We start from the raw sequence: 22,857 nt of genomic DNA, 5'->3' as shown, positions 1-22,857 counted from the left end.
TAATTAATAATTATGTAGCTTATGTAAAGTCTTAATAATAATATTTTGAACAGAAGAAATTGGCTAAAAAAAGATTTCATTCTTTCTAGGTAGACAAATTAAACATTAAAGCACACAAATTAATCTTTACATATGGATGACTACTGTAAACTGTCTTTTAGGGGCAGCATCCATACTCACATTTTAAATGTACATTTCATTAAAAAACATTCACCCAGCCTGAGAAACGTTTTTTAGTTTTGCAGAAACAACCTTCAGCAATTATTTTTGAACACCAGAACCAAGTCCCAAATAATAGATTCTAATGTGCATAAACTAGTCGATAAGGCCTTTGGAAAAAGTACTTAGGCAAAAATGAAATAACAAAGATCTGCCATTAAATTTTTTTTTAGAAATTTGTTTACTTGCTCCTGTGGAACTTAAAATGCTGATCAAGAAAATGTATAGGATAATGTGCTTTTGACGAGCAATTGAAGGGATATGGTGATTTAAAGGTTTTCTGATGATGTTTTTTACCTGTCTCTTTCGAAATCGGTGACCCAGGTCAGGAGATGATGTCAGTTATTTCCACTCGTTTTCAAGTTATTTAGCCTTGAGGGGAACCCAAGATATAAAATGTTGTTAGACTTATATATATTATAGAGTTTGAAAAGTTAGTTTACAAGTTTTTTTAAATTTTTTAAAAAGCTCTTCACACACTTTTTTGCTTTTCCTCTTAATTTTTTGCTGACAACCCTGTAACTTAGGATCTGCATGTCGGTTTGCAATCAAATTTTGTGAGTAAACATATAGGACATATACAAGCCTATATGCAGACAATTTTATTGCAAACGAAATTGCAAATCCTGAGTTATTAAGTCATTGGAAAAAATTTAAGAGATCTGGGGCGAGCAAACAAGTGTCATTTAAGCAAAAAAATTACGTTAATCAATTCATCTTACAATATCTATGCATTGATAAAGTTTAAATGCATCAGGTCTAAAATTACTGATGACAGGAAATGTCAAATTTACTATTATTTAAATATGGCATCATAATTTATAAAGCATAATTAAATCTGAAATTCTTTATATGTGATTATCTGGAGAACGAAAAAAGCTTTTTAAAAAATTAAAAGAAAAATTGTTAACCAACTTTTTGAGCTCTGAAAGTCCAACATCATTTTATACCTTGGGTTCCCTTTAAAATTAAAAAATGCAATGCAATGGCTTCACTGATCTTAATACTTAATGTCTAAGTTTGCTAAATTACAGAACAATTTTTTAGGTGATGTTTTAAGGATAAAATACATGGTAAGCTTGAATGGACGGTTTATTTGTAAGAAAAAAAGTTTAGTTGCAGATAATATGCCTGTCTACATATTAATTAAGATAAAAATGTATAATTAAAATAAAATGTATAAGTTTTTCAAAAACTCTCTTTTCACAATGAATAACAAAGAAAAAAACATGCAAATCTTCCGTTGCAGTTGCTATAGCTGCAGCAGGGGTAATGGTAGAAGAAAAAATGCTGAAATCTTTAGTTTAAACAATAGCTCTGTAATCATTCTCTTAATTTCAAAAAAAAAGATGTGTAACTTTTAAAAAAAACCTTGATTTAGCTATTTACTTATTATAAAAAAAATCTACCATAGGCGAATCAAATTAATTGCACAACATTGCGACAACAATCCTGAAAAGCTTCTCAAACAACCTTATATGTTACCAAAAAAATTGACATATTTATTGACTTTGCATTTTTTATGCTTTTGCAAAGTTTTGAATTGCCACATAAGAATCATTGAAAGCGTGACAATAACTAACATAATCCATTGAACGTTTCTCGTAGTATCATGATTATGGACATTGACCCTTCAGTTTAGATGTCACCTGCCAATTAAGTATTGGATGTGCAGTGTAAACATTGGAGTTTTTTTAGAATCTTTAATCAATATATACTTTATTAATATACAAGACAAAAAGAGTTCAGTATGGATAGACCAGCAGCAGATAAAAATACGATATTAGAGCAAGACTTATTAGAATCTTTGGACTTAGAGTCTGTTTCTGAAGATTGTGATCCTCTTAATACTGCAGTTACAGAATTTCACCACGTCTCCCAAAGCACTCCTGCAAGAGACTGCGAAAGTGTAAATTCACTATCAAATTCCAAAAATAAAATAAGGCGAAGAGTTAAAAAGAAAGTGTGTGCTTCCAAGAGGAAATTAGACAGCTCATGTGACAGTGATAGGAGCACTTTATACCAAATAAATGAGAGCGTTTTCTCTGATACAAAGAGTGTTTGTATGGAAACAAGTAAATTTGATGTTTTACTTTCAAAAACAATAATTGAAGTTGATAAGTGCAAGGCTACCAGAGATGAAAATACTGACTCAGACAATTTTACTCAATGCTTTGCAAATGAGTTTAATAAAAGCCTTTCAAAAATCAGAATAATCCTTGATAATACCATTAAATCAAATTTTTTTGAAGACACTGATGCAGATGACGAAATGCTAGCAAATCTTGACGTGACAGGGATAATACAATCACGTACAATACAATCATATCCTGAAAATACATTTTACAGTCTGCCAATGAATGTTAAGCAAGTCTTAACACAAACTAGAGGAATAAACCAGTTATATGGTAAGTTTTATGCACTGAGATTAATAAGGTTCTACATAGGCACGTGGTGACATGTCTCAGGCTTGTATTTTGATAAAATGTAAAGCCTGAATTGATAAGTAAAAAAACCACACAGTTAATGCGCATATAAAATGCAGACAGTCCTAAATCCGTGCATGTAATTTGAAATATGAAAGGAATTATAGACCGAAAACGTTATATGGTTTTTTCTTGCAGGAAAGCTGTCGTTACAATTTTATGATATACTAATGTAAGTGGACTAAATGAAACAAGGATCCTTTCTCATTTAGTTCTGTTCCAAATTTAAGGACTCAGTGTTGATATTTAGCATATGCACATACAATTAACCAAAATTTTTATTGTTTTTCTAGGCAGGGGAGGCAAGTATATTTAAATAATCTGTTGTAATGCTTGTGTATCTGCTTTTTACATCCATATAATTTGTTTTTGTCAGATTGGCAACATGATTGTCTATGCTTGCAAGCTGTATTTCAGCGTCAAAATCTGATATACTCTTTACCAACAAGTGGTGGAAAAACATTAGTTGCAGAGATACTCATAATGAAGGAACTTCTGGTGAATCAAAAGAATGTTATTCTAGTGTTGCCATATGTGTCCATTGTACAGGAGAAGGTATAGATTTTATCTGAAACAGTAATTAAATAGGTTTTCCAGTTAGAATGGATCAGACTGTAGTTGTTTACAGGCTATTTATTTGACATGAAGTTCAGTCTCAGGGGCCAAATAAAATACCTTAAATAAGTTTATTTCATTGTGGTGGTGCGGGGTTGCATTTTTTTCTACTTCTGCGTCTTTATTATTTCGTACTAAAAACAAGTGGGGTATACGATTATATGCCATTTCTGGTAAGGCTTCATACCAAAATTTTGTTTTAAAAATTTGTTTGACAGTTATGCATAGAGCTTGAAATGCTGATCAGGAAATATATTGGATCATATGCTGTGGATGTACAGTTCAAGAGATATTGGTGTTTGAATAGTTTTTATAAAGTCATTAACCCATGCAATCCCAAGTTACTGGCCTGGTGAAAAATAACTGACATGACCATCTCGTTGCCAAGCTATTTTGCCTCGAAGTTATAACTACAATGCATTGGCTTTACTTATATTATTAAATGCTTTGACGTCAGTCTAAAATGCATTGACATCATGTCGTAACAAATCAGCAGCTCTTAAACTGCATCAAAGGAAAATAAAAACATCCACTTTGCGTTTTTTATATAGAAAATTTAACATTGTGTAATCTGACTCTCAGTTTGTTGTTGAATAATACAATTTCATTATTACATGTCTTACCATTGTTGAATTTTTTAGGTAAGAGATTTATCACCATTTGCAGTACAGTTAGGATTTCACATTGAAGAATATGCTGCAAGTAAAGGCTCTATACCCCCGAAAAAACGAAGAAATAAAAGATCAGTCTATATTGGCACAATTGAAAAGGTATGTATATATTTTAGTGCAGTTGTTACTATTAATCACTTTTATAATCTTCAAGAAATTTTATGGGTCTACTAAATCCATCCATATGTTCTTTTTTTTACTCTAAGCAACCTTTATTTTCTTATGTTTGTGCGATAAAAAATATCGGACTAGCTTTGTTTATCTTGAAAATTAGTTTTACTGTCTGGTTAAATTTTTTTTGTATATAGCCTGTATTTACCATTTGAGACATCATCAATAAATATAATGTTAGTTTTTGTATTGTGTTTAGGCAAATGCAATCATAAATAGTTTAATTGATTTGGAAAGAACAGAAGAACTAGGAATGGTTGTCATTGACGAGGTAATTGTTGATGTGCCTGGAGGCAGACTTAGGAAAAAAAATGTATACTAGTCATCGGCTTGCACGGAGAAATATTTGATGAACTTATTGCAAACAAAGCCTATCTGTGTATTTTAAATACTAATGAATTCTATAAACATGTAAGATTTAAAAAAAACAAAGATTAGGTGGAAGTTGATAATAGCATGCACTAAAGTCGTTTCATTATTAAGCTTTAGATGGCCTTTATCCTATTTGTTTAAGAATGCTTTGCTTTTTTTTCGTCTTTACTCACACATTCACACATTCATATGTTTTATCCACTTTTTTATTTCACAACAGTATTGTTTACCGTGTATAACCCGTAGTCCAAAAAATATTGCATTTTTTTGATAAACTAATGTGCTTTTTGGTTTACAGTTAATGTTGTGACCTTAATTTTTTTCCAGTTGCATATGATTGGAGAAGGTGGCGGCCGTGGTGCACTTTTAGAAATATTGCTGTCCAAAGTTTTATTCAAGTACCGTAAGTTCTTATAATTTTTTTTCATCTAAAAATAGGGTTTGGGACAGTTTGGATATCCTTTTTCAAATTTCATTGTATTTTAGAAAAAATTTGGTAAATTTTGCTTTTTATTTTAATAAACTTCCCACTTTACAGTCCTGAAAATCTATTAAAATAGAACCTTTATTTTTAACTGTGACTGAGGGAATTAAAGGTCAAAACTAAGAACACAACAAAGTAAGTCCTAAGTTTTTCTTCAATTTGTTCACACAATACGTGCAAGTAAAGCTATTTTTTAATTAGAATTTAGCATACAAAACTGTTTCCACTAAAGTATGCTGTATTCGCAGCATCTGGAAACTTGAGGATATTGCTATCGTGAAGGTCACAGATATTTAGAGGTGTATCCTTTTTTTTACTCATCATGAATCATGAATTTTTTAAATTCTAGCATGCCTTTTATGCTAGTGAAGGCTTTCTCACAGTAACGAACACCTTCTTCAGTTTATTTATTTTGCTAATTTTTTCTTAGTCTGCTAGCCACACTTTCTGCACTGTCATGATAAAAAAATTAATGCAACGGCCTGCGAAGGTCCAGGAAATAGACCATGCTGACGTCAGCAAGAAATAGAATAGTTTAAAGTTTCGGATTTAACAAAAATAACCTAAGATCCTAAGTCCTAACTCCATTTGTGAACATTGACAAGTTCAACGTGCGTATAGGGCTAATAAGAATGTTAATGATTGTTTGTAGAACAATCTTTAAAATTTAGCATTTTTTCCCAAGAATTTCCTGAACAGGATTGTAGTTCATGGCCATGTCACCACATTCGTAACTTGTTGATAAAAAATATAGCCACACTAGCATGCAGGAAATTATTACTTTCAGTTTTTCTCCAGCAATACTGTTCTTGTGAATCTTTCTTTAGCTACTGTTCAAATTATTGGAATGAGTGCAACGTTGGGGAATGTCAATGAAATTCAGCAATTCCTTAAAGCTGAAGTTTATACAAATAATTTTAGACCAGTAAGTTATTTTTTTAGTAACTGTACTCTAGCACCTTCCTTTTCATACTTCTCCTTTTACTAAGCCGCCTACTCCCTCCCCACTTCTTCTAGTAAACCTCTTGAGATATTTAAACTTTACACATCCTTAGCTATATGTCTTCTTTAAAAATTAGAAACTGCAATTGAATTAAAAGACTGACAAGTGTCAAATGATCTAATAAATGATTTTAGAGTGCACGCATTTGTGGTTACCAACTTTGTCAAATACAGCAAATTTATTAGTTTAGTTGTTTGAAGGAAAGAACAGCTAAAACAGAATTGTAGGACACTAGGTACTTAACTTCAAAATTTTGTTTTTCGTCATTACTTAGAGTAGGAGCTTATGCAGTCACTGACAGCTCTTTAGAAAATTGGAATAGGTATGCATTTGAGACAGACATCGATCAATTGATCATGATAAGGACTTTTTTGTTGTTATTACTCACCATGTGTATGACTTTGTATTTTCATGGACAGTTTTTTAAAATCCATCCATGTTAAAACGTGTTTTGTATGTATCGTATTGTTATTTTTTTCGTCCATTTAGGTTCAGTTAACAGAATATGTGAAAATAAAAGATACAGTATATCAGGTTTTTCCTGAAAGCAAAACAGACGAAGAATTATGCAGACCTGTTAGGACTGTTGCATTCCCAACAGTGAGTTGCGTTAGAATACCTCTAATCTTAATTTGAGCACATTAGCAATTTATGCAAGCAGTGCAACACCTTATAGACATAAGTGTGAAGCATATAGGCATAAGCGGATTTCTTGTATACCTTTTGACTCAGCACACAAAGTTTCTTCTTCTTCAATGAAGCATAAAATATAAGCTGTTAAAGCTTATAAGCAAAGTTAAGATGAATTGATAAGTTTTGAAATCCTTAATTGATGCTGGTGTATGGATGTCATTTCTTTGTTTAGGGCTTAAATGCTTCTATATCATCCAAAGATCCCGATTTTGTTTTACCTTTAGTAATGGAAGTAATACCCGAGAATTCGTGTTTGATATTTTGTCCAACTAAAAAAAATTGCGAGAATGTGGCACTGATGCTTGCCAGGAGTTTGCCACGGTAAGTAGCTGTGAACAACAAATCATTCGGGTTTGTTTACAAGTTAAGCTGCAATGAGATTGATGAAAAAAATCACTTTTTTGTTCACAATGAGTGTAGTAATAAGAATTGAATATGAGAATGCATCTGGGAAAAATTAATGCTCGCTAAAATTTACCCCCTTAGCGTGATGAATCTCCTTGCCGCTCTTCTTTCCTCGTTTTTAGACTAACTACTTTCTGACTGATTGGGCATCTGCCATGTATTTAGAATAAACGCAGTAGGACACACTAAAGTTGATGTTTCATTTCAGCCAGTACACAGAAGTAAAAAGTGTTGAAAGAATGCAGTTAATGAAGACTATTCATAGCACTGTTAATGGTGTTTGTAAGACTTTACGAACTGCAATTCCATTTGGTATTGCATACCACCATAGTGGGTTGACCATGGATGAACGAAAATTAATCGAAGATGCTTATTCTACTGGTATTTTGTGTTTGCTGTGTTGTACATCGACGTTAGCAGCAGGGGTTAATTTACCTGCCAAAAGGTAAAAAAAAAAAAATTTTTTTGAACTTCTTAAGAATACATATTTTGAAAGCAGAAACAAATAGATAAAAAGAGACAACATTAATCCTTGCAAAATGAACCTCTGTCCTCATGTCTGCTAAAGACAAAAACTTTGTAACTATTCTGTAATGTCTTTGAGTATGCTTATTTTAATCGCGAAGTGTAGTGTTTTTTTTTCTTTTTAACACAATAAAGAAAAACGCTAAAGACAAAACAAGTCCAATGCCTAAAGTACTTGAAACACAGTTATTAAATTAATATCCTCTTGTTTAGTCTTGATTATTTTGTTAAAAGGAAAATTTTGGATTTTTATGTCGGGAAACATACTTTTCCTCTTCTAAACATCTCATTTTTAAATTCCGGGGGCAAAAACTTCGAAATAAACAAAAGCATATTTTTTGCCCGAAGTGTGAGGAGCACAATGTTGGAAATCGCAAATAAACTTCATATATTTTCATCAACCCCCGGTGTTTTTATTTGATTTTTTTTCTTTCCTATTCAAATCCTTAAATACTTTAAATTCACTCATAGTCAGTTTGTTGTGAAAAAATATTTTTCCTAAATTTAACAAAATTTTACAGGTTTTGTTATATCGTTAAAAAGCTAAGAATTTTCTTTATAAGAATGTGATAAAAAAATATTTTTAAATTATGGTAAAAAAAGACCTTACAGTGTTCCTAATATATATATAGTATACCATGAAAAATGTTCCCCAAAAATTGAAAAAAAACAATGTTAGAAAGCCCTAAAAATAATCTTTTCTAAATATATTAGCCACTATGACTGCCGTCTGTCATTTTGTTGATCCCAATCTATTTGCTGTTGATTCTTTTCTTTAAGGGTAATCTTACGTTCACCATATGTTGGAAATAAATTCATGCTACCCAGCCAATATAAACAAATGGTCGGTCGAGCTGGTCGTGCTGGTATTGATAGTTCAGGCGAAAGTATATTGATTCTGCAGCCCAAAGATAAAATAAAAGCAAAGGTGTTATTGGGTGGATTAATTGGCAACTGTACAAGTAGTTTATTCTACCAAGATGGTAAAGGCTTGAGGGAACTGATGTTGTCTTTACTTGGACTAAAAGTATGTTGCTAAGTAATAATTGTGATATAATGTTCCATTTTTACTAGGTCAAATCTGAAATCTTTGACTTTTAAGTATATGAGGAATTGTAGTTGTTTTTTGTGGGTTTTTTTATTAAATGAAGCCTGGTTTTTATTCTCTAGTGCTTTTCTAGATAATTTGCCACGTTCTGCCATAAGTTGTTTGATTGTAAATGGTTTGAACAGAGATCAGTCAAAAGAATAAATGCAGCGTAAGACCGGTAAAGATTCAAGCCATATTAACTTTTTTTTGGACAAAAACACAAATTGTGTTTTACATAAAGGCTTACCAATCATTTGCCTACTTTTCCTCCCTAAGATAAGAGGATGGGGCCTAATTTTAAAAGTTGTTAGACAGTTTAAAAACTCCTTTTGTTGGGAGTTGAAAACACCACCAGGGCGCTATGAATTGCACGTTTATCAAACATTAATCTTTCCTTCCCTGTAGATTTGCACCTCTGATATTGACATTCAATCGTTTGTTTCCACCACTCTGTTTCATGTACAAAACAAGGGAGAAAAGAGCTTTTGTGTAATGGATAAAATACGAAAGGAGGTGAAAGAACTGATAAAACTTGGTTTGGTGGTGGAAAGAGTTGACAAAAAAGGTGTAAATACTCTTGAAACAACTGGATTAGGAAAGGCTAGCTTAAAAGGCAAGTGTTTTCTCTTATTATTTCTGCAATAATGTTCATTTGTATGATTATACCCTTGCTTTTTACTAAAGTTCCAACTTTTGTTAAATGTTAAAAACAGGTATTTTCTGATGTTACTCTTTTCTTACCTTACAAATAAATGGAACGCTAAAATTACAATCACAGTCAGTAAACTGGCTCAGTAAACTTTATGGATCTGGATTTCAGCACTACAGGGCAAAGCGAAGAAATTAACCTAACATTTCGCAAAAATCCTAAATATTTTAGATGCTATGAAATATTTAATCCATATAAAGGATGTTTTTGCGTAATTTCTACTTCTCTTGGTAAACAAATATGTAGTTATGTTTATGTGTTTAATACGTAGGTTGCATCGATATTGACCGTGCTCCGTTTATATATGAACAATTCCAATGCGCCCAAACAGGGTTGGTCTTAACAAGCGAACTGCACCTGCTGTACTTAGCCACACCTATTGATCAAGTAGATGGTGTATATTTGAATTGGATGATCTTCTACCAACAGGTAATATAGTCACTAAGAAATTGTTACCAATGTTATGTTAAATATGCTTACGTCAGCAAAAAAAACAATGCTTCACTAATTTTTGAACGCATTTTTTATTGTCAAATCTCATTACTATCACGGAATTCTGTTACGAGTTAGAGGTTGATGATGTTTGATCACCCTCTCTTTCCTTCATGCAGGATTGAAACTCACCCCTTCATACCCAATCTCGAACCCGAATAAAACCTGGCCTAAAGATTCTTACAAACGTAGGTTAAGACGTTTGTTTGCAAAATCTCTTTATAGGTAGGTAAATTGAGTGAGAATGAGATGAAAGCAGCCGAGGCGATTGGTATTACAGAAAGCGTCCTCTGCAGGAAAGCTGTCGGACAAAGATGCTCAAAGGTATGCTGTCTGTTTAACAAGATTTAATAAAAAATGATTTGATTTAGGGATATGTGATGAAGTTTCTTTTCAATATTTGTTGATGCTATAAAATATTGTTCACATATTTTTTTAAGGTAGACGAATTTGTATACAAGCGTTTCTACCTCACCATGATGCTGTTCCAGCTGATGAAGAAAAAGTCAGTTTGGCAAATAGCTGATGTTTATAACGTTGCGAGAGGTTTTCTTCAGAATTTGTTGTCATCAGCTATTTCTTTTGCCTCGTTGCTGATACATTTTACAGAGGTGTGGTGAAATTTGATTTGTGATCTCGCGTACGGCAGGCGTGTGCGAAGATTTACGCGGTGCGATTTAGTCAAGCGAAGGCTCAATAGTGCAAACAATGATGTATTCTAGTTCAAACATAAATAATAGTCCATGCACATTATATTATTGCTCAAAGTGAGAAGGGCTTAATAATCTAAAAATACATCGTGTTTTCCTAGCATTTTTTTTATTCCTTATGTCAATTGTAATATTTTATTTTGTTAAGCCAAACCAATGAGTATATCTGATAAGCGTAAAACATTCCTTGGGCGTAGCTCATGAAAATTTAATCTCGATTTTAGGAGCTTCCTGAGTTTTGGTCATTCAAGTTACTGTTTCAAGTTCTGGTTGATAAATTAACCCATACAAACAGTTTAGAATTGGCACCTTTGTTAGATATACCAGGAGTAAAACAGGTAAAATATGGTTGTTATGTCATTACAAAATGTAAGAAACTCTAAAGTTGTATCATTTTACACTTTTGTCACAAAATACCACGCACCTATATGTAAGCTTTGGCGTATTAAATGAGATAAATAAGACCTTTCAACTACGACAAATAACATTGCTTCAAACTTGAAATGACTGCGTGAAATCTGCAGCGTCTTTGTGCCCTGTGCAAGCGCTTTATTCAAAAATTGAGATGAGTAAGTCATTTTACATTGTGGTTCCAATCCTAACCTTTAATGCACGCTGAAGAAGTGAAGACAGTTTCAAAAACTATATTTCATATGCAGTGTAGGTTTAAAAGCCTACCTAACTCTCCGATTAAGCTAAATTCAAGCAAAACTTCTCGCCTGTACCCTCCTTAAGGTGAACAGCACTGTTACTACTAGCTTTTCTCCTTTTAAAGACTCAAAGTATGCACATAAAGGCTGGTTGACTAGATCAGATCGACTTGTCGTACGCATCGCATTTTGTCTGCATTCTGACTAAGCGCTATACCAGAAGTTGTGACGTACGTACGGAAACTTCCTAAGGATCAAATTGAAATGTGTCATTCTTACTTGGTTTCTTTTCACCGCTATATCTCACAATTTTTCATAGGCACGCGCTCGTCAATTGTTTAAAAGTGGCTATAAAACGTTACAAGATATCGCCTGGGTTGAAGCTAAAAAGTTAACGTCAGATGTTGAGTATCTATCTCGCAGACAAGCTCAATTAATTATATCATCCGCGCAGGTGAGTAAATTAATTTAAGGCCTCTTTTTTCTTAAAACGTGGTTTCCACTGAAAAAAAATTCAAGCAAAGTCAGTAATTGCGAAAAAGGTTTGACAAATAAACCTTCGGTTGTTGCTGATTTTAGGCCAAGAAAATGTTCAATAGTGGACAGGCCTTTTTAAATAAGAAATTTCGCAAGTATTTAAATTTTACAAGCCAAGGTGTGGCGAATGGGCAGATAGTGCAAATAATTAAATAATTTTTTGCGAGAACTAATTTTCGAGAGAATTTTATTTGAAAATAAAATTAAATTTTTGCGAAGTTGGTAAGTCCTAATATATTTTGCGAATTTTCTTTTAAACTTTACAAACAACCGATTCGTTCTAGCATGTTCTGCCATTTTTATTTCCATATTAGAGTTGGAAATTGGGGTAAAACATTTAAACAAAACTAGCAAATTTATTGCTAATAAAAACGAAGTACTGTCCGGATTAAAATCGGAAAAAGTACTAGATATAGAAAGTTAACATCGGGGAAATTTAACTGCTTTTGTTGCTGCGATATGTGAAATGATATGTTCTTATAGATGTTACTGCAAGAAAAAATAGAGACATTGAGAGAAGAAGCAGAAGAAATTTCAGCTGCTCCAAAGAATTAATGTATATTTTAATTTATTTTTTTATATATATGTATATATATAAACGTATCGCTATACTATCGACATAAACATTTTTCCTTGACTAGCTACACCCATGTTAAATTTGAAGTCAACGGTAATTCTTTAGCAACTTAACAAAGTTGGCGAAATGTGTCAATTGGGCGTTGCTTTTTCCAGATTATATAAACAACGTTCAAAATGCATTGGACCAAATATAGTACCTGCCTAAGGGGGATCTGTGAATTTTGATGACCATATGTTAAAGAACGTCATTATAGCTAGTCACTTGTTTTACTTGCTACTTTGTGGAGGTTAGCAACTCTTTCAGCGACGCATAGTCTAACTACAGTATGGGGAAACGCCTCTTAAACTATAATGTTTGGGACGAATATTTTTGTTTGCTCTATAGAGGTCTTCAGCTAAATGTTTTAAAACTGATACCGATGCTAAAATGTTGATTTTTCCTGGCTGTGTTAAAATAAAGAAAACTATCTTATGTCAGTTTTGCGATCGATCGACTTAAGGTTAAATATTTTTTTATAGAAACACATTAATTTACAATGACATGGAATGGAATTCGAGTTTTTTCCATTCCACAAAAAACAGCAACTGTTCTGCCCAATATTGTTAGTGCGTTTTTATTCTTTCAAATTAATGAATAATTACAAACAAAAGATGAGATTTATAAAGAAAGAACTTTGCTGTTTCCTGCTTTATATATTGTAATCGAACGCGATATTTTCTTTATGCGAATCCACAGAATGCACCCTTCCAAACTGTACCTGCAGGACAGTCACGACAGAAGGTCCTAGCTCCAACACAAACATAAAACTTTTTGTTATTTGTAGGATGATAGTTGTACGTTTGAGGATTTGTGGAACTGGCACAAAAATTGCTGTCACAGTCGCTTTCTGCTTCTGTTGTCGGTGGCGCCTGCGTAGTGGTTGTGGTTGGTGGCGGCGGTTGCGTAGTGGTTGTGGTTGGTGGCGGCGGTTGCGTAGTGGTTGTCGAGGTTGTGGTTGGTGGCGGCGGTTGCGTGGTGGTTGTGGAGGTTGTGGTAGTTGGTGGCGGTTGCGTAGTGGTTGTCGAGGTTGTGGTTGTTGGTGGCGGTTGCGTAGTGGTTGTCGAGGTTGTGGTTGTTGGTGGCGGTTGCGTGGTGGTTGTCGAGGTTGTGGTTGTTGGTGGCGGTTGCGTAGTGGTTGTGGTTGTTGGTGATGGTTGCGTAGTGGTTGCCGTGGTTGTGGTTGTTGGTGGTTGAGTCGTAGTGGTTGTCGAGGTTGTGGTTGTTGGTGGTTGAGTTGTTGTGGTTGTAGTTGTAGTTGTACTAGTGGATGGTTGTTGAGTTGTTGTGGTTGTAGACGACGAAGGTGGGGTTGTGGTGGTAGTTGTTTGCTTTGTCGGAACAGGTATGCAAGTTTCTAAACAAAACGAAATTTTATTTTCTGTAATATTTGAGTGGTTTATTTATTTTAACATAGATTATGATCTTATCTTGTTGAATATACTCAAACAAATAATCGTCTCCGAGTAAACATGTACATTGAGGCAAAGAAATAAAAACAGGCATTTAGGGTCTGTTTAATACATACATAACAACAAGCAGTATTTGGCGAATAAAGCGTCCTGATAGTTCGATATATATTGCGGGCAGGCTTATTTTTCAGTTAAAACTTAAAAGTGAAATTTTAAAATAAACATAAACCCTGTATTTTATATTTGTTTTCTATTTTCAAACATTCTGATGCATGCATACTTAAGTATTCTCATATTTATTCATTGAATAAAATGCGTATGTTTTATCTTAAAAAAAACCTTGATGAGCTTACCTGTGTTACTGCTGGTGTTAAATTTTCCTAAAAAACAAAAGTTTCACTCATTTAGACGAATTTTGGAGAGAATAGTAAAATCTAACGTTAGTCAAAATCTATCCTGAAATTAGAAAGGTGATTGTGCAATATTGAATGTAAGAGTAAATGTACACTGACTCACTAGAAATATAGGAAGGCATTTTACTATTATATATTTCTTTTCACTATTATCTAATATTAGAATATTTTCTATATTTAACATTTTTATTCTCATCTGAAGATTTCATTATTAGCCCAACCACTGGTTATTTTAGCGTTAATAACGCTTGGTAAAGTTAGGAAAGAAGAGACTCCAATCAATGAAGCGAACTCACCTGTTTCTTGCAGACAATACCGCGACGAACACCTACTGTATGGCTCCAGCATGTACACATAAAACGTTGAACAGTTTTGAATCAAAATGTGTTTTACTTGATTGCACTGGCAAGGTGTAAAACCTACAAACGCTGATGGATGTGGGTAAGCGAGTAAATTCGAACAAACGGTACCAGCGATAACACCATCTTCAACTTTTGGGTGTGGGGTATTTAACCATGTAACAATATCAGAATTGCATCGACCAATAGGAAATGTTATGTTGTTAGAGCTGCAATCTTCATTTAGCTTCAAGTATTCTCCTTTTGTTGAAACAAATCTAACAGGTGTTGTAAATTTGAGGTCGCACTGCTTAAATGCAGGGTTCATATCTGTTACTGACCTGGTATCATCAATTATTGTTGAGTATTTAGCGCATAAATTTAACTGTTTCATGTGCCCTTCTTTTGGGTTTGCTGTAGTAGCTGGTGGTGTCAGTACTAAAAAAAGTCCCAATTTTTTATCTAATTTCTGAAATATATACTTATTACTCTCAATTTTATTGAGGTAGCCCAAAACTCCTGTGACCGCTTCTAGCTTTCCAATTTATGGTCGATTTGATAAGATTAAAAAAGATAGAGAAAATCTTTTCACCAGTTTCTAAGAATTTCCACCTCTACTGTTTGTTTCAACTTCACTACCTATTCTCACCTTCTTTCCTATTAGACCGCAAGAACTAGTCTGCTCAAAAAACAAGGAAATTAAAAAATTACCTTTTGGTTTCGGAACAGTACAAGCTTTCGCCCTACATAGGGGAAGTTCACCTCTTTTGTAAACGTAAAAATCTCCACAATTAATAACACTGATGTCTGTCGTTGCTTGACATTTGCATGTGGAAGATTCAGAGAAGCACATACTGAGTTTCTTAACGCCTATAATGAACATTTGAATTGCCATTACAATGTGCTGTATTGCCTACCACAAATTACTTCTATTTTCTCCAAGCGCACACCATACACTTATCCACATAATGGCGTGATAACAATCATAATAAACCAAAAAAACTAGTTATAACACTACAAACAAGTTAACGGGCTGCAAATACTTCTTTTTTTTTTGCATGATACGATCAGTGCCCAAGATAACAACACCGACAAGAACCTGTTATCGTTGTACAACGACTATTTTGCAGACGTTATTGTCCATGCGACGAACTTCATTTGCGAACATCATTTTGAAGATAGAAGAAAAAATTTAAAGAGTTACTAACACTAGTTAGTGTTTTTAACAGTAATCTAAAATTTGTTTTTGCTTGTATCACTAATATAAAAAAACGTTTGAAAATTGTTTCCGGTTGTTAGCCACGCATAAATAAGGCAACTGATGTTACCAATATTTATTTTTTATTGTACGTACTTTTATAAATATAATTGTTTCTTTTTTTATACTTTACTATATATTTCAAGCAGTCAACAACATTACCTTCTCCTGCAGCTGGATGTTGACCATTAACCCATCCTCTATATACAGCACCACATGGAACATTTTTCAGAGAGATATTCTTGCTTGATGACATTGATGGGCAACCTTCAGGAATCATTGCATCAGTAATGCTATCCGTGATGAATCTACTCCACTGTGTAGTGTGGTTGACGTCACCGCATTGAGACGACAATGGTCCATAACTATCCCAATACCTACCATTGTCTGTAACATTCACATATCGGCTACATTCCATTCTTGGCATTTCTAGAAAATAAGTAGATAATAAGTATTGAATTTCCTAATGGATTTTCGTAAGATTTGATAATGGTGTTCAACACATGTAAGCTTGGGATTTTGTACAATAGGTTACTGGTTAAAAGAACACGTACCTTCAGGTTTTGTCATCATGTTTTCTGCACAATATGTACCACTTTTACGCGGTCTTAACAAACTGTTTATCTCTTTGCGTGCTGGTGAGAGATAGTAAACATGAAAATCTCCACAGTTCCGAACATATGTTGCTGAATCTTCGCATATTCTCCTTAAGAGTTGTGTAGTTGATCTTCCGGCATATTGGCATACACTCATGTCTCTCTTAACCAGCCCTATAATAAAGATAAAGTAGTATATGTGTTATAGCCTTAAATAGATAATGGATAAACGAGGAAGGTGAGAAAAATTTTTTATTTCTTACCGTCTTCTTGTTTCGGATGGGGTTGTTTTAACGTATACGTCAATGATGTCATTTGGAAATTAAAATCTCGAAAGTATGTTGATCCACACTGGGACAATTGAATCTAAAATCCAAGTAGACAATGTACTACAGATAAATTTGCGTATCTACGAAATTTCAGCAATTATAAATATAAATGATACTTTTTTAAATGTAAATCTTTATTTATATTGCTGCATATTATCACTGGGAAAAAGTGAATTTTAAAGATTTTAAGTACGGAGATACACAAACGGAAAATTATTTGAATCTTGCTATATATATACAAACTACAGGAAGCGCTCTAATTTTTTTATGTTAAGCTACTTATGGTAAAACTTCCTTCCGTTTAGAATAGTAAATTTTTTTTGGATCACTTTCACTTTATGCGATCTCAAAATCATTGACACTCACCGAGAGACCAAGTTCTTTAGGGATATTTTGGTCTTCTTTCATTTGTTGACCATCTTTAAACCTGTACCAGCCAGTTGCTAATTGCGAGTCATCAAACGGAGAGTTTCTTGAAGTAAATAATCTATGATCTCCTTGTAATGTTTGATAATTTCCAACTTGACACTCAAATGGAATCTCATTGGCAACTGTGTAAAATGTAAAATTAAAATTGAAAAACAAAATAAAGTGCGAAAATATTTATTTCCACTTTCCCACTTTTAATGTTTTATTTATTTGTTCTGTATTCTTAATTTTTTATTTTTCATAAAAGCCTGAAAAAGACATTTGAACAGAATCTTTAAAATGAAATTATTGAAATGTTTTGAAGAAAAACCTGCGGTGTTAAATCATTTGCTTTTTAGGGAGCTTATAACTGAGGGCAGTAAAGTGAACGTGTGTTAAAAGGGAGTGTCTTACAGAGGCGTTATTTTTTTGAAAAAAGTATTAAAAGGGGGCTTTTAAGCGAGCTTGTCATAGCTTTATTTGAATCATAAATATATTTTATACAATACGAAGACGGCCTTGTTTTTAATTTTTGCTGTAATGAGTTATTGTCTTACCTTGGCATGCGTTTTCATCCTCGGTAACTTCTAAACGCAAAAAAAATATTGTTTAGTATTTTTGTGTAAGAATTAGCAGGAAGTTTTTAATACAGTAACAAGTAATTGTCTTTTTTTATGAAGAAATTAAATATTGGTAATTAATTTACCTGGTTTAGATTCTGGTAATTGTGGCATTGAACCGTCTAAAAATTAATAAAAAATAATATATAGATCAAGTACTTCTTTTTTCAGTTTAGTTTATGTCTATAGTAGACAATATGACATTTCTCCCTCTGAATTCCTACGTGTCTCCGTATATTCCATGTTAGCATTACAACTCTGTGAAAATCTACCAGGGTTTACTCTCAGACTGAAATTCCAAATTAAATTTTACCTTTGGTTTCTACACAGTATCTTCCTTTACAATCTGGAAGAGGATTGAGTTCATATGTGTAATGAGATTCACAGTTTTGTACCATGATGAGCTCTCTTTCTAAGCATTGACAAGAGCTGTAGTTTCTTGCTTGCATATGCTCCAAACTTGCATCTTTTCGGACTGAATGTAAACACACATAACGTGGAGTTGGTCCCATTTCAACTGTGGGATGCTCTCCATCCAACCATAATGCATTATTAGATTGACATCTGCCAGTCAAAAATGCAGGGTCAGCCATTGGGCATCCTTCTTGAATTTTAAGACTTTTTCCAGAAGTAGACTCGAAGTGACAAGCTTGATGGTATTTGACGTCACACTGTACTTTAGAAGGGTAATTCATTCCAGACCAATATCGTGTATCATCGATTATTTTCAGTTCGTTACCACATAGCGTATTGCTACGTATATATTCAGTAGGTAAGGTAACCGTAGGTTCTGAAGAATGATGCAGAAGTAAGCGAAAAGAGTACCAGACAAATGGGTATATTTCATTACGCAAAGGTGTCAGTTGTTATATTTAGACTCATTAAGTTTTATAAAAACTTTTGACAAATCATAAAAAAACGTGTTTTCGGGTGATTCGTTTTTTTCAAAATATCTATGCCTGATAATCCTTACGAGTTTTGGAAAATTAAAAAACAAATTTAGGCCTGCGAGATATATTTTTCATATGTATATTTTTTAAGCCAAAATTTATTAGTGCTTTAGACAGTTAAATAATATGTTGCCTTCCTCATTAGGTAGGAGGTATTAGTTTTTACCTGGATTCTCATCAATCATCTAAAGTACAGTAATCGTGGTCCTGAATGACACCAACAAAGAAAACAACATACCTGTGACGCCGATGGCTGTGCAAGCCCTCGCTTCTCGTCGTGGAAATTGACGTCTCTTGTAAATGTAAAAGTCTCCACAGTTGATAACACTTATATGTGATGATGCAATACAGTCACAGGAAGTGGGAGTGGAAAAACACATTTCCATATCCAGTATTCCTAAGAAATATTTGTATGTTAGTTTGCTTTTCTTTTGTTCGTATCCAAGTATCCATACGCATTGCTGCTAATTATTTTGTGCTGAATAAACGTGCGTCATACTTCGAAGGACAAGAAAAGAACTTTCACAAAAACACTTTTTCATTTGCAATGTAATTGATTGCTATTTGTATTGTATTTAGCTTGATACAACTGACTTACCACCAGAGTATTTCGGATGTCTTTGAGAAAGCCAACCTCTATAGAGAGCACCACATGGAGGGGTGCCCTTGTATTTAGCATGATCTGTCACCACTGATGGACACCCTTCAACAAGTGACATGTCTTGATAGTCATTGGTTAGCATTCTTGTCCATTGATTTGTAAAAAGGGGATCCTGAGGAAAACGCGCATAGTCTGGTTTAACGTCATTTGCTTCCCATAACCTAGTGGAGTCTGTAAGATTGACGTAGGTTCGACATTCTAGTCTTGGCGATACTGAAAGAAGAAATAACGTGCATTATTAGTCACCTATGATGCTCCTTTCTAACTTCTAGGATTCATATGAAGAGAATTGCAATCTTTAATGATAAACATGGCAAAGTTATGATGAAATACATCATATGTCATGGGAAAGCGTAGATCAGAGCCAAAATTGCATGGATAATAAGGATTTACGCACCTTCAGTGTTAGTGCGCATATTGTCACTGCAATAAACGCCACGAGTTGGACTGTTTGGCATCTTTGGTTGATCTGTTCCCAGGAGTTTTGCTCCACTCAGAAAGTAAACGTGAAAATCACCGCAATTTCTGACCATTATGTCTGCCTCAAGTTTCGAATCACATATCGGTGTCCATTTACATGTTTCCATACAAACGCTTTTGAACATGCAGCCTTGCACAACATTTCGAACGATTCCTGATAAAAATATTATTGATGAGAATAGTATAAATGCAAGTTCGCGTTCATTCGTTACGAAATATGCAGATGGTGACTCAGTGTGAACATTGCTTTACATTAAGCTGTATCTTATTAAAGGAATACGAAGAAGACTTTCTGAAGTACATACCGTCATTTACTTTTGGATGAGGATTTACGAGTGAAAATACCAGTTCTCCACCGCATGGGTAAAGTTCCTAAAGAGAGGCAGCAAAGTTTTTGAGTTAAACAGCTTATTTAAATGATATTTTTTTAAAGTTTGAATTTCAAGTGAAAAAGCAGCTCTACTAATATTCTTTCATTTGGTACTTTTATTTTCAGAAGGAAAGGATGTTTCATCGTACTGTTTTATTTGAAGTAACATCTTCGAAACCTTCTTTCATTTGCACCCCAGCTCCTTCAAAACGGTACCAGCCCGCTTCCAAATTAGCATCGTTTATCGTCGACATAATGTCATCAGACGTGAAAAGTCGGCTTTGCTCGCCTAATGTTTGATAGTTACCATGACGACATTCATATGAGATAACGGACGCATCTATAATTAAGAAAAGCATGGTTGGGATGTTTAGGAAATAATGAAAACGACATCAGAATAAATTTAATGAGACCAGTGACGTGATTAAACCAAAATATGTGGTTTTGCTTTGATGTTATCGTAAATCTCTTGATGAACAACATGAAGTTTTTATAACTCTGTTTTCAGAAATAGCTATATTTCTTGCTTATTGAGTTAATGAGGGATTTCAATTATGCAATAAGACTGAGTAACATGACAAGTATAATTTTGTTAATCGAATGGAATGTTTTGACCAGTTATTATTAAAATGAAGCTATCATTATAAAATTCTAACGTGAATCAAATAACGAAGATCCTTTATATACCTGTACATAGCGCCAATGCAAAAAACAACAGCAATGTTTTTTGTGACATCGGAGCAGAGTGTATTTAGTCTAAACAGGAAATAGTTTACTAAAATGAAGGTTAAGAAAAAACATGAGTTAAAGTTTGTTATCAAAGACTAGCTGGAAGACCCAATATCATAGCCAATCCTAACACATAAAAGAAATCGAGAAAAAAACTCGGCGTTTGTGTACATTTCGTGCCTTGAGTTATTAGGTGCAGATCAAAAAGTATTTTCCTCTTTAAAATGAAAATGAAATAAAATTCGTCAGAAAGTTTGATGAAAATATTTAAAAAAAAACTAAAAAAAACAGCTCTATAATCAAGCATCAGATTTGCTATGATAATACGAATGTAATGGACTAATGTCAGCTCTCCATTAAAAACTTCATGTGGCTGCCAGCAATTAATAATTGGCGCTTATGCTCAATTCTAATTACATAAAAAATAGTAGCTTTTTCGAAAAGATTTTTCGTTCTGCCTTTTAGAAAAAAATAACTCTATGGTTTTTAAAATACGCTTTACTTCTTAGCATTTTAAAAAACCCCTTAAGATGAAGTCCTAAAACGAAGGAAATATATATATATATATATAAACTCACCAAATATATATTTTCTGTCAATAAATAAATAAATTAATATAATTTTGTTAGATTAAATTATACTGTGTATTCCAGTTCTTCTTCTTGATTTAATCAATTAAAATTTCGTGGCTTTATATACTTTTGACATGTTGGCCTTACTTCTTAATTGCTTCAATTAAACTTATAAAGTATCCGAATGGGAAATGATAAATCGGATGAGACCACGGAAGTGCTTCGTTGTGGGATAAAATTGATTATGAACACGAAACAATGATTATTATACAAGCATTTAAATCAATATTCAAACTTAATTTTGTCTAAAAGGAAAAGGTGTCAAGTTATATAAATTGAAAAATAATATTAAATTAACATTGTAGTGTTGCCAAAAAATATGTTGCATTGTACATGCCAAAATAAAATTACCAAAAAAAGATGAAACGTGTTCAGTGGGGTAGCAATAACACCTGCATTTTGTCTGTCTGTGCGCAAAATTGTATACGAGTAGCTGTTGGCCCTTTGATCGTATTGTGGATTTATCATTAGAGCAAGTTTCTTTTTTAAAATGGATTGATTTTAATACGCCAATTTATATACAAGCCTTTTTCTTTTTTGATTGGTGGGTAGAACTTGAAACTTTAGTTGATTATCTTTGGACAATAATCTATGTGCTAGTGTCAATTTTAAAGAGCCCTTTGACTTCTTTATTACAATCTTTTGTTATAATGTTACTGAAAAATATTTTGCCACAACGTTTTTAGATCCTGGCTAACATTCCCTGCATTCAGCATGATTATAAGATAGTTAGTTAACTAACTATTTATATTTTTCTCTTATGCTTTTTATTTTAGACAAAGAAAACTAAAACTATTTTTGAATTGCGTTGAAAGAGTCGGTAGGGAAGGTTATAGACATAAAATTACTTGGTTTTGATTGCCATTTGCTTAGCAGAGCTGTATGTTTATACCGCAAACCTCTGCATGTAAGCCCTGAGCCTACAAACGTTTTAAGCCTGGGTGATGGACTTTGGACGGATGCGGTTATATAGGAAAAGATGACATGCATTCTAGAAACAAAAATTTTCCACAAAACAAAAAAACATCAATTCATCGGGTTTTAGTATTTTTCTAACAAGGAACGTAATACGAACATCTTGTTACTCATTTGTTCGGGACAATATATTTGAATATCTCATCTCGCACCTTAGATTTTCTCTAAATGCGGAGTCTTAGATAGAACAAAATGTTTTTTATCCGATAGACTGAAAAGAGTAAGGAGTTAAACTCCG

At 33.3% G+C, this 22,857-nt stretch overlaps 3 protein-coding genes and 1 long non-coding RNA gene across 5 annotated transcripts; 1 reads left to right on the top strand and 3 right to left on the bottom strand.

Annotated features, from left to right (window-relative positions):
- Nucleotides 1-1,135: 1,135 nt before the first annotated feature.
- On the top strand, nucleotides 1,136-13,337 carry LOC130621464 (helicase POLQ-like). Of its 2 annotated transcripts, XM_057436751.1 has the most exons (18): nucleotides 1,136-2,627; nucleotides 3,082-3,260; nucleotides 3,962-4,090; nucleotides 4,362-4,433; nucleotides 4,862-4,937; nucleotides 5,846-5,943; nucleotides 6,511-6,621; nucleotides 6,887-7,035; nucleotides 7,328-7,564; nucleotides 8,425-8,671; nucleotides 9,140-9,347; nucleotides 9,715-9,872; nucleotides 10,161-10,259; nucleotides 10,376-10,546; nucleotides 10,870-10,983; nucleotides 11,615-11,749; nucleotides 12,316-12,388; nucleotides 13,236-13,337. In XM_057436751.1, exons 1-17 carry the CDS (start codon nucleotides 1,970-1,972, stop codon nucleotides 12,385-12,387), a joined length of 2,913 nt encoding a protein of 970 aa, XP_057292734.1. In that variant the 5' UTR covers nucleotides 1,136-1,969; the 3' UTR covers nucleotide 12,388; nucleotides 13,236-13,337. The 2 variants fall into 2 exon arrangements, with proteins under 2 accessions (XP_057292734.1, XP_057292733.1); XM_057436750.1 differs by lacking the exon at nucleotides 13,236-13,337 and having other exon boundaries at nucleotides 12,316-13,017.
- On the bottom strand, nucleotides 13,025-17,484 carry LOC130621396 (mucin-2-like). The gene is made up of 9 exons (XM_057436681.1): nucleotides 17,472-17,484; nucleotides 17,161-17,345; nucleotides 16,729-16,831; nucleotides 16,424-16,639; nucleotides 16,032-16,298; nucleotides 15,323-15,481; nucleotides 14,570-15,049; nucleotides 14,214-14,240; nucleotides 13,025-13,844 (listed from the first exon to the last, which is right to left on the bottom strand). Exons 1-9 carry the CDS (start codon nucleotides 17,482-17,484, stop codon nucleotides 13,132-13,134), a joined length of 2,163 nt encoding a protein of 720 aa, XP_057292664.1. The 3' UTR covers nucleotides 13,025-13,131.
- A 279-nt stretch (nucleotides 17,485-17,763) lies between these two features.
- Nucleotides 17,764-18,286, bottom strand: LOC130621469 (uncharacterized). Its single transcript, XR_008980855.1, has 3 exons — nucleotides 18,136-18,286; nucleotides 17,909-17,944; nucleotides 17,764-17,789 (listed from the first exon to the last, which is right to left on the bottom strand). It is a non-coding gene; the product is annotated as an uncharacterized LOC130621469 (long non-coding RNA).
- A 902-nt stretch (nucleotides 18,287-19,188) lies between these two features.
- On the bottom strand, nucleotides 19,189-21,461 carry LOC130621468 (uncharacterized). Its single transcript, XM_057436754.1, has 5 exons — nucleotides 20,971-21,461; nucleotides 20,433-20,623; nucleotides 20,219-20,285; nucleotides 19,831-20,067; nucleotides 19,189-19,646 (listed from the first exon to the last, which is right to left on the bottom strand). Exons 1-5 carry the CDS (start codon nucleotides 21,017-21,019, stop codon nucleotides 19,348-19,350), a joined length of 843 nt encoding a protein of 280 aa, XP_057292737.1. The 5' UTR covers nucleotides 21,020-21,461; the 3' UTR covers nucleotides 19,189-19,347.
- Nucleotides 21,462-22,857: the final 1,396 nt, after the last annotated feature.

Source organism: Hydractinia symbiolongicarpus, chromosome 12, assembly GCF_029227915.1.
Source record: "Hydractinia symbiolongicarpus strain clone_291-10 chromosome 12, HSymV2.1, whole genome shotgun sequence".
In the NCBI taxonomy this organism is placed as follows: domain Eukaryota; kingdom Metazoa; phylum Cnidaria; class Hydrozoa; order Anthoathecata; family Hydractiniidae; genus Hydractinia; species Hydractinia symbiolongicarpus.
Note: the sequence above shows the minus strand (reverse complement) of the source record. Positions and strands in the feature narration are given on the sequence as shown.

Coding starts and splice junctions, on each gene's coding strand:
- LOC130621464 (XM_057436751.1), top strand. CDS start 1,970: ATGGATAGACCAGCAGCAGATAAAAATACGATATTAGAGCAAGACTTA. Junction 8,672..9,139: donor TGTCTTTACTTGGACTAAAA/GTATGTTGCTAA, acceptor CCTTCCCTGTAG/ATTTGCACCTCTGATATTGA. Junction 11,750..12,315: donor TAATTATATCATCCGCGCAG/GTGAGTAAATTA, acceptor ATGTTCTTATAG/ATGTTACTGCAAGAAAAAAT.
- LOC130621396 (XM_057436681.1), bottom strand. Junction 16,299..16,423: donor CATGATGACAAAACCTGAAG/GTACGTGTTCTT, acceptor CTTATTTTCTAG/AAATGCCAAGAATGGAATGT. Junction 15,482..16,031: donor ACATCCAGCTGCAGGAGAAG/GTAATGTTGTTG, acceptor TGTTCATTATAG/GCGTTAAGAAACTCAGTATG.
- LOC130621468 (XM_057436754.1), bottom strand. CDS start 21,019: ATGTCACAAAAAACATTGCTGTTGTTTTTTGCATTGGCGCTATGTACA. Junction 20,068..20,218: donor TCATCCAAAAGTAAATGACG/GTATGTACTTCA, acceptor TATTTTTATCAG/GAATCGTTCGAAATGTTGTG. Junction 19,647..19,830: donor TATGCGCACTAACACTGAAG/GTGCGTAAATCC, acceptor TTCTTCTTTCAG/TATCGCCAAGACTAGAATGT.